This window comes from Colobus angolensis, unplaced genomic scaffold (genome assembly GCF_000951035.1).
Source record: "Colobus angolensis palliatus isolate OR3802 unplaced genomic scaffold, Cang.pa_1.0 Scaffold32, whole genome shotgun sequence".
Classification (NCBI taxonomy): domain Eukaryota; kingdom Metazoa; phylum Chordata; class Mammalia; order Primates; family Cercopithecidae; genus Colobus; species Colobus angolensis.
Genome location: NW_012116488.1, coordinates 10,312,088 through 10,322,902, shown reverse-complemented (window position 1 = coordinate 10,322,902; position 10,815 = coordinate 10,312,088). Strand labels below are relative to the sequence as shown.

The 10,815-nt window shown below is 46.5% G+C and overlaps 1 protein-coding gene across 5 annotated transcripts; it reads right to left on the bottom strand.

The window, feature by feature from the left end:
- Nucleotides 1-1,947: 1,947 nt before the first annotated feature.
- On the bottom strand, nucleotides 1,948-5,607 carry TCL1A (T-cell leukemia/lymphoma 1A). Of its 5 annotated transcripts, none has more exons than XM_011951508.1 (4): nucleotides 5,358-5,607; nucleotides 3,631-3,801; nucleotides 3,165-3,214; nucleotides 1,948-2,400 (listed from the first exon to the last, which is right to left on the bottom strand). In XM_011951508.1, exons 1-3 carry the CDS (start codon nucleotides 5,475-5,477, stop codon nucleotides 3,167-3,169), a joined length of 339 nt encoding a protein of 112 aa, XP_011806898.1. In that variant the 5' UTR covers nucleotides 5,478-5,607; the 3' UTR covers nucleotides 1,948-2,400; nucleotides 3,165-3,166. The 5 variants fall into 5 exon arrangements, with proteins under 5 accessions (XP_011806898.1, XP_011806896.1, XP_011806899.1 ...); XM_011951506.1 differs by having other exon boundaries at nucleotides 3,157-3,214; nucleotides 5,358-5,571; XM_011951509.1 differs by having other exon boundaries at nucleotides 3,162-3,214; nucleotides 5,358-5,571.
- Between the last annotated feature and the right edge of the window lie 5,208 nt (nucleotides 5,608-10,815).

Below are 10,815 nucleotides of genomic sequence, written 5' to 3'. Positions count from 1 at the left end.
AAATTAGCCGGGCATGGTGGTGGGTGCCTGTAGTCCCAGGTAGCAGTGAACCAAGATCGCGCCACTGCACTCCAGCCTGGGCAACAAGAGCTAAACTCCGTGTCTCTCTCTCTGTATATAAATATATATGTATGTGGAAAATTATGAGGTATTTAGAATGCATTGGCAAAACAACTTTGTGTTTCTAGCCAAAACCCTAGAGTCAGTCTGGTGGAAAACTGAGATTCTGCATTGCATTTAGTTAATTTATTGGGGTCATTTATTCTTACAAAACAGCATTTCTTTTAGTAAGAAGTAATCCTTTTGCTATGTTTTTAATTTCCACAGCAAATCAAATCTGCACAGCGCTTGCCATCCCCTCTTCCTGAGAATCTAGCTCCCTCTTTTTCAAGGCCCAATCTTAAATGCCACATCCACAGACAGGAATTTCCTTACCAGCCAATCGAATTCTCTACACTCTGTTACCCTGTTCTATTTTCTTCTGGGATTTCGCACCTTCTTTTTATCTTTTCCCAGAACTAAGGCTGCATGAGTAGGGCCTTCGTCTTGTCCTTGCTACGTCCCAGTTCCTGGCACTGTTCATGGTGATGGTCAAATATTTGGTCAACAAAAGAATCTGGCACAAAAGCTTTCCTCTTCCTGGGTCCCCGCATTCCTATTCCTAAAATGAGGCGGCTGCCTGATCGCCCATGGCCCCCCTGCTCTGCCTTTCCATGTTTTGGCCCTGCTGAGAGGCATCTCTACAGTAATTGCTCCCATAGACCAAACTCCATTGCTGCCATAGGCTGTGCAGGGTGACTGGGTTACAGGAGACACAAACCCTGGCACATTGGGCATCAAGTGTTTCTTCTCTGTCTAGTGCTAGTTAAGAAACCTGGGTTCAGAGACTGTAAAGCGGGAGAAGCAGTGTTTTTCTTATACAATTCTGTTAAAACACTGCAGTTATATATCCCGCTGAATCCTCAGAAAGACCCTGTAAGTTCATCTGTGACAAGAAAGCTGTGGACTAGAGATACATGGAAATGGGAGGGCCAGGATTCGACACAGGATGGATTCCCTTCTCTGGAAGGCATCCCCTGGTAATATTTGAGGTCCAGCTACTGTCTATAGAGATACAGGAGGGGCAGGGGGGCCGTGAGAAGGGAGCAAGAGGACAGGGCATGGGGTGGGATCTGCTGTGACTGCAGGTCATGGGAGGTGGGGAAGGGAGTCTGCTTGGGGCCCGAGTGGTCAGGGACAGTTTCAGGCAGGAGGGGCTTCTGCTGGTATTGTGAACAGAGAGGACAGAAGTATCCGTGCAAGGACAGAGCCTGGTGAATGCCTGGGCGAGGAGAAGGCAGCGCTGGTTGGAGCCGAGGGCACATGGGAATGAAGAGGGTGAGGAGGGCAGGACCAGATGGAGGCAGCGGGGCTCTTGAATACCAGGCATTGCCAACATTTTTGAGATTGCTTACTCCAGTGGTTCTCAACATATGCCTCCAAGAACACTGGGGTTTTAAGCATTGGATTACATGGAAAAAAAATTGTAGTCCCTTATCTCCAAAGTAAAAGAAATAAATCCATGAGTATTTTTTATTTGGTGGCTGCCTATTCTCACTTCTCTTCACCAGAATCGAAGTCAAGGATAGAAGCTGATTCAGCATGAAGTTAGATAAACTACCTTGCATTTAATCAATCATTACAAAAAGTATTCTTGACACATACAACCTCATATAACACCCAGGTGTGTGACCATCTATAAAAGGGGGGAAACCCAACCTCTATCCCTTTTCCACGTGGGCAAGCCAAGGGTTCTGAGGGTTCGTCCACAGGGCTCGCCGGCCTGGCCTCCTGCTGCGCCCCGGGCTGTGGGCCACTGACGCAAAGGCTTCTGAGTCCTGAGCGCAGACAAGGGCTCCTTTCAGGCCTTTTCTTGAGCTGCACCTGAACCTGTGTTCGGGCAGGGTTTGCAGGCAAAGCACCATGTGAGACCACTGGTCCAGCGTCTCAGAGGCCCTGCTCAGGTGAATCGGCTGTGTTCTCACACGTTCACGGAGCTGAGTGAGTGTGCAACATGAAACAGTAGTGCTGTGAGGGACAGCAGGGGCGGAAAGAGGCTGAAAACCATCAGCCGGTTGAGAAAAGCTGAGGCACAGGTCAAGGTGGGCACCTGGAAGAAGCTCTGCCAAATGGAGTCCTCCCTGGCAGGAGTGGTAGTGCTGAGGGGAGCAGAGTGGGCTACGGGCAGGTGCAGCGGGCCCAGGGGAGAGCTCATCCTCTGTCTGTCCGTTCCCTCCCAGACCCCAGCGTGGTGGAGGAGAAGACACAGGCGTCGTAAACGAAGGTGAACAGAAATAACGTCCCCACTGTAGGCTGGCCAGGCTCAGGCCCTGGGGCGAAAGGAGACAGGTGCTGCGAGACCTGGGAAAGGACAAGAGAAGACAGAGTCAAGGGTGAAGGAAAGGACCAGGCAGTGTTGAGCAAGTCTAAGTGGGAAGCCTCGTGGTCAGGGATGGCCCCCAGAGGCCTTCTGAGCCAAGGCAAATTCTGAACAGGGCAGAAGGCTTGTGCTCAGAATACGGTTTTGACACCTGGCTCTGCAATCTGAAGATGTCACTCACTGTACTTCCTCAAAACTCATTTTGGAGTTTTGTAATCTTGTTTCCTCAAAACTCAATAACATATCTAATATCTGGCTCAGTTATATTATCAAGCACCAGTGCTTATTTAATAAAGCAATGGTAAGGCTGGGCACGGTGGCTCAAGCCTGTAATCCCAGCACTTTGGGAGGCTGAGGCGGGAGAATGGTGTGAACCCAGGAGGCAGAGCTTACAGTGAGCTGAGATTGCACCACTGCACTCTAGTCTGGGCGACAGAGCGAGACTCCGTCTCAGAAAAAAAAGGCAATGGGGAAATGAAAGTGCTGGCTGAAACTTGTGAAGTACTGTATAGATATGAGCAGCTGCGATAAAGGGGGCTGCCTACAAAGCCCTTGACTCCCCAAGTGGTAAGGGAGAGACACAGGTGCCTCCAGGAAGACTCTCCCATCCCCGGGGGCCCTGAGATGGCAGCAGTCCGGGAGGGGTTAGCACTGCCTTCATGGAGAAGGGGTGGTCTTTCCTTCTGGTACAGCCAGTGTGGACTAAGAGGGGTCAAGCCCCAGTCAGTGGAGCTCACCGTGCCACAGTCAGTCATCTGGCAGCAGCTCGAGAAGCATGTCCTCCGCGCCGTCCATCTGAGAGGCAGAGAGACAGAGAAGGCATTGATCGGCCAGAGCCCTCCACTCCCTCCATTCCTCACTCCTGCGCCTTCCCCTAGCTGGAAACAGCAGGTAGGAACCCAAGTGTGAATTTCAGGGGCTCTCGGAGACTGCTCCTCCTCCCACCAGCCTGCAGCCTGTGGCTGCCCAACAGACACGTCTTCCTGCGGCCAGCTGGGGGGCTGGGAGGAAGGGGAGGTAGGGTTCCGTTAGATACCTCAGAGGATCTATCTTCTCTCTGGGAAAGTCCTTTAGAAATCCTCAGTTGTACATTTCCCCCAATTTGTGATGCTTTTGGGACTGGGATGGAGGGAAGATAAACCACTAAGGCCAGACACGGAGGAGGGGAAACCCAAGATCACCCGACGGGTCCCTGGGAGAAACACACTCGCCTTGATGTGGTACACTAAGCGCCAGAAACTGGAGTCTGAGGATCGGTATCGTCCATCAGGGTAGAGCTGCCACAAGATAGGCAGCAAGCTTGGGCCTATCTGGCTGGGGGTCATTGGATTCCCCAGGAGGATGTCTTCCTGACGCAAGAGCACCCGTAACCTATCCTCTATCTGAGGAGAAGAAAAGGACAGGGCATACTTTCAGGTTCCGCTTGCCAGGGCTCCTCCAGGCACAGAAAACCAGAGTCCTTCCTGCCAGCCACCCACCCGTCTGGGCAGGGGTCCGAGTATGAAATGACGGTCATCACTGTTCCCTGAAGCTCACTTCCTTAGGCCATGCATGCTCCTCTCAAGGACTCTGGCTGGGCCAGGACCACCAGCACGCACATGTGTCTAGCCACCCAGACAGGGCCATGAAAGGCACACTTTTTTTCTGGCGGGTTGCAGTGGCTCACACTTGTAATTCCAGTGCTTTGGAAGGCCGAGGCAGGAGGATCGCTTGAGGCCAGGAGTTTAAGATCAGCCTGGGTGACAGAGCGAAACCCTCTCTCTACAGGAAAAAAAAAAAAAAAAAGACAAAGAAGAAAAAGAATACTGGCCTTTTCAATGATGTGAGGCAAAATCTGTCCCACAGTTTGCTAGTGGGTTTTTGTGTGGCATTTATCATGATTACATGAAAAACTGTCTGGTTTGTGGTTTTGGTGTCACGTTAAAGAAGAGATTTCTCAACCAGAGATTTAAAAAAAGAAATTCACTGAATCTGCACATTATTTCTTCAAATTTTGATTTTAAAAAAGTAAATGTTTAACTTGATTATTAAAGTAAAAACATATTTAAAAAAATGAAGTGCCAATAAAAAAGCAAATTTTGGTGGTGGTTAAGAGCCTAGAATTCCAACCCCATTACCTACTAGCAGTCCTACCTTGGACAAATGTACATTTTTGTGCCTCCGTTTCCCATCTGTAGAGACACAGTTAACACTCAATAACTTTTGATTGTTTGCTACTGGACATACATGTTCTAATTTGTTTTAATTTTTATGCTTTCTTCAGTCTATGTTTGGAAAGAGTTTGAACATTTTTTGACTCTTTTTCATTGAGTAAATCCAAATACTTGTAAAAGAGTTACATGTTTCTTTAACAAAAACTTAACATGGACTAAGGACCCATCTTAAGGCATCACACATAAAACAAAGTCAATATTGATTCAATACCGGCGCTTATACTACGACATCACTTGTTACATTTGTTTTCTAAATAAAGCACAGAGGTAATGGAAAATACTTCACACTCTAGGGCAGTGGTTGCTATGCCTGGTTGAGGTGTTCTTTTGAGCTGTTGAGGGTTCTTTTTAAAATACAGATTTCTGGGACTCACCTAAGATGATTCCGATAATCGGCCATATGGATGAGTCACTTAGAGATACACATTTTTAAGGATTAGGACCCCGAAGCCCAGAAAAGCCCTGCTGTAGTCAACATTATAGTCCCACTCCGCAGGCACTGGGTCCCCTCCTTTGGCCGACATTCCTTTACGGTTTTCCCACCCATTTCCCCTGCCTGGAGAACTCCTATTCATCCTCCAGAGCCCGGCTCAAAGTGGCTTCATCTGTGGGGATCCTCCCTGCCCCACAGTGGGTGTTCCTCAAGGCCTCACCCTTCCTAGGGCATCCCAAACTCCTGGGGCCTGCCCCTGCTGCCTCGCCATCCGCTCCAGAGCTGGCTGTACCTCAATGGTTAAGGGCAACCAGGCGCGCTGCTTCTCGTCCAAATACACGAACTTGTCCCAGGCCCACAGGCGGTCCGGGTGGTCGGTGACTTCCTCCCCACGTAACGGGCACTCGGCCATGGCGCCCTCGGGCCGCCAAAGAAGCAAGAGCCAAAGCCTCTCGAGGCTGCTCGCTGGTCCCTGGGATGTGGGGCCGACGCTTTATATCCGGGCAGCATGCGGCCGCCACCAAGCGGCGGGGCGGGAGGACGGCCTTGGGGCGGGCCCCTGGGTCGGGAGGACGACCTTGGGGCGGGGCGTAAGGCAGGATGGGGCGGGGTTTGTGGGGGTCCTGGTGGTAAGTGAGGGTCCCACGCAGGCGCTGCGTCCCGGCCTGACTTGCTTCCTGAAACGGTGGCAGCGCCTGGGAACGGAGACCCAGCCCTGGCTGACCCGCTGCTTACTCGAGGCCCCGGCCAGCAGCGACCCCGACCGCCGCCCTCCGCTGCTGCTGGAGAGTCACCCGGGGTGACCTTGGCCCTTTCTTCTTCTGGGAGAGCCCGCCGCTTCCCTCGGCTGCCGGACCGGGACTATGGGCCTCTGCTGGGAACTCACAGTCGACACCAGGATGCCCAGAGCCAGGACCCACTCCTCATCTTCTGGGATCAGAAGAGACCCACGCAGGCCTGAGTTAGTCCTGGGCTTTCCCGGGTTCCCTGGGTCTCCTCCAGCCTGTGCCTTTGAGTGTCAGAGTCCGTTTCTTGGCAAAGGACAACTCCTGACGCTCCGTCTTCCATACACAAAGCACGCGTTTTCCACAGGTCTGATGATGCTGTGGACATCTAATAGCTATTACAAAACGGAGAAACATGGGTTTTTCCCCTTGGGCTTTGAATTTACTAGTGAAAGCACAGTTCAAAATGAATACTTAAAAAGAAACCCCTCCTTCCACCCTTAAATCAATGGATTTGAAAAGTCCTTGGTTTATATTAACAAAACCACCCCTCTGTAAATTACAAGCAATAAGGAAAACAATTTCACTTTATTTTGCAGTAATGCATTCCCACTAAGGCAATTAAGAAAGTCATGCACAATGAAAAACATGTGAAACTATCTCCAACCTGGTTCAAACGTCACCATGGGATGGAGTTTGGTGTCTCACCTTCTAGCTCTTTCCCTATTCTCTGACCAGGCACTAAGAAAATAATTTGTGATCCTTTGAAATATCATAAAAGTGGAAATTAAGAGATCTGATGAGGACATCTGATTCACCTGACAGCTAGATATCTGCCTCTTTGCCTATCCAGACAGCCTAATTCCCGAGAAGGGGCTGAGGTGGCCTAAGGTAGTCGAGATATTATGGGATTTACCAGGAATACAACATAGAAGAGAAAAGTCAAGGGCAGTTGGGGGTGGAGTGAGAGCCCTTAAGCTCAGCAAACCTCTTTTCCACTGTAGCCCTTAGTGGTGTTAATATTTAATATGCAAACTTACAGGTTTCAGGCTGATTTTCCTTTGAATGGCTCTTGACTCCAGACCCCAGATAGCCACAGAGCACGATGAAAAGCTCGCTAATAAGCTCTGTTGGGGAGGTCTCAGCCCAGGCCAGAGCTTTGAGGTGAGAAATAACAAGTCCAGTTTAAATAGTGCTGCTGGGACGGACTTTTGTGGCCAGGAAGGGGTACCCAGGAACCGGTGTGGCCACTGACCCAGCCACATCAATGGCCTTAGGACCCAGAATGCTACAAACAATGGAGCAAGAATCATATCCGTGTGTCTGGGTAAGCAGAATGTTCTGGGAATATAATTCCTTTTTCCTTCTTTTGTAAGAACAATTTATTTCTTCAGTTTTGCATGAGGGCTTCTTAATATTGAGCAGGAATATATATCATTATTGTGTGGGATTTGGAAAATTATTTGAGAAGGGTTCCAATAAATGAAAATGAATTAAGGATGACCGTGGAGTTCATTGGGCAACTTATAGAGGTTTTTTTAAGTGAACATTCCACAAGAGGGGAAACAGTAGCTATTGCACGGTCTCAGAGCTGTCTCTGAGCCTCCGTGGCATGTTATCTGCCCCACTAAGGGCTATAAAGGCCATAAGCCTAGCTTTAGAATTTTATGTTCCTTTCTGAGTCTTTATTAGTCTGATTTCCCTATGTTTCACACAGAAAGCTACAGGAAGCAATCATTTTGACAGAATCCTTAATGGATGCATTCATGTCCTGATTTAGATCTAGTTTCGCCTTTACTACAATCACCTGTGAACTAGGCCAATCCTTTGCCAACTTGGCCTCAGAGCCATAGTTTTGTAATGAATGGGCCAAACTGCCTGCTCTCTAAGCCTGTTTCTAACTCAATAGGCCCCAATCCTCCCATAACATTGCCTAGTGGGAGGAGGGAATAGTTAAGAAAAGAGATGGACAAAATATATGATGTTAGTTCAGGAAAGCCTACAGTTTTGGGCACAGTGGTTCTGGATCAAGGACCCCAGTGGAATTCATGGAAGCCATTCTTCTTGTTTGGGTTCCAAAGAAGGGGTTGAGGGGTAGTCAAGGCCATCAGGATGACCTTGACTCAAAGTGTGGTCCCTGGACCAGCTGCAATAGCATCATCTGGAGCTCATAAAAATGATAGAATCTGGAGCCTCCTCCAAGACCTAGTGAGTCAGAATCTGTATTGGAACAAGAGCCCCAGGTGATTCATGGGCATGGTAAATGTTGGGCTACATGGAAGGAGGGTCAAGAGGGAGAGATAGGGGGTGTCTGATTCAGTACACCAGTGCCCTCTAGATTTCTCCAACTATGACACAGGACTTATATTGATGTTTATGTATCATTTAGTTCCAGGCTATCTTATTTTCTGTCAAAATCACCTCTAATATATAGAGTGTTTTCCTCTTAAAAGAAAATCCTGTAAGCAAGGTCATCCTAACCAACCCTGGGGTCTTTGATTGTCAATGATTATAGCAAGCTGTAAAGAGCCTATTTAGAGGCTACTCAGGTGTTTAGGCCTCTGGGCCCTATGATGACTGACACTAAACCACTGAGAATCACCTGGGAAGCTTTAATAAAACACCTGTGCCTGGATCCCACTCCAAACCAATTAGATCAGAATCTCTGAGATTGAGGCTTGAGAAAAGTAGGTGATTCTAACATGCAGGCAGGGTTGAGTACAATTTCTCTAAGACCTGAGTGATTGTTTTGATGTGTGCACAGATTTATAAATCTAAATAACTATGAAAATGTCAAAGCTATTCTTTCTACCATCAATTCTTATTGTAAACTTCACCCCAACTCCATATTTTACTTCTTTCCCTTTGCCCTACTTTGCTGCTTCCAATCCTTTGTGGTCAGGGATCCATAGCCCTAAGTTTACTGGAATCATAAAGGTCTGAGATCTTGCTAATGTGTAAAACACAGATTCTGTGATATATATGTAGCTGTTAAGGCATCCATGCCTGGAGTGTTTCATTTGTTTGTTTTTTGAGACAGAGTTTCCCTCTTGTTGCCCAGGCTGGAAAGCAGTGGCGCTATCTTGGCTCACTGCAACCTCCACCTCCTGGGTTCAAGCGATTCTCCTGCCTCAGCCTCCCGAGTAGCTGGGATTACAGGCATGCACCACCATGCCTGTCTAATTTTGTACTTTTAGTAGAGATGGGGTTTCTCCATGTTGGTCAGGCTGGTGTCGAACTCCTGACCTCAGGTGATCTTCCCACCTCGGCCTCCCAAAGTTCTGGGATTACAGGCATGAGCCACCGCGCTCGGCCTGTTTTTTGTTTGTTTTTTTATTCCTATGTCTGGGCCGTAGTTTAAATAATTAAGGCTGCTGATCAAGTGAGTTGAGGGTAAAAAAGATGTTGTAGCCTTTACTCATAAGGGATGAAATGGTATCTCTAAATTAATGGAGAATCTGAGACAAGGGTATTTCAAGTAGAAATTAGGGGCTGATTCTACTCTGCCCACTACATAGCTATCTTCTCTCTCTTTAAACTTAACAGTTCTAAGAAACTTAAAGCTTCTCCAACTTTAAGGTGCATATGGAGATTTTATTTAAATACAGATTCTAATTTGGTAGGGTCAAGGCGATTCTCAAGATTCTGAATTTGTAACATATTCATATCCTTGGAGTTGAGGCAGATACTAATGGTCTATAAATCACCTCTGGGTAGCAAGGTCCTATACTAACCCCCATACTACCCTTAACACCCACACAAAACACAAATGAAAAACACAACTCACAACTGCTACTCAAAATGTACCGAATAGTTGATTCTGCCAAGCTAGTGAGTAAGCAAGATGTGATAGAATTGCACTGGACACTTTGAGCTACAACTGTGGCTCCCATTTGCCAGAGGCAAGTTAAAGTTGACCTACATTTGTATTGGAAACATTTCTCAATCCTGGGATTACTCCACACCTTGGGTGTTACTGTCCTACCGATGCTATGATGCCTACAGCTTTGTTTTTGTTCTTCCGTTTTGTTCAAAAATGCTTTAACTATTCAGATCTTTTGTGGGAATTTCAGGATTATTTTTTCTGTTAATGTGAAAGTGTTGTTGAAATTTTGGTAGGGATTGCGTTGAATATGTAGGTTGCTTTGAGTGGGATGAGCATTTTAATAATTTTAATTCCTTCAATCTATGAACATGAGAGATTGTTCCATTTGTTTGTGTCTTCTTCAGTTTATGTCATAGGTGTTTTGTAGTTTTCAGTGTTCAGATCTTTCACTTCATTGGTTACATTTATTCCTAAGTGATTTTTTTTTTTTTTTACTTTTTGTAGCTATTGTGAATGGGCTTTTTAAAATTTCTTTTTCACATAGCTCATTGTTAGTGTATAGAAACGTTACTGATTTTTGTATGTTGGTTTTTGTATCCTGCAATTTTACTGAATTCATTTATCAGTTCTAACAGCTTTTGGATGGAATCTTTAGGAGTTTTCTATACATACAAGATCATGTCCTCTACAAACAGAGACAATTTAACTTCTTCCTTTTCATTTGGATGCGTTTTATTTCTTTCTTTTACCTGTTGCTCTGATTAGGATTTCCAGTTCTGTGCTGATTAGAAGTAGTGAGAGTGAACATCCTTCTCTTGTTCCTGATCTTAGAGAAAAAGCCTTAAACTTTTCACCATTCAGTATGACATTAGTTGTGGACTTGTCAAATATGACCTTCCTTGTATTGAGGTACATTCCTTCTAGGCCTAATTTGTCGAGAGTTTTTACCTTGAAAGGATATTCAATTATGTCATATGCCTTTTCTGCATCTGTTAAGATGATCATATGGTTTTTGTCCTTCATTCTGTTAATGTGATATGTTACTTTTATTGGTTTGTGTACATTGAACCATCCTTGTATCCCTGAGATAAAGATCATTTGATAATGATGAATGATCCTTTTAATGTGCTGTTGAATTCAGTTTGCTAGTATTTTGTTGAGGATTTTTACATCTATATTCATCAGGGATATTGGCCCGT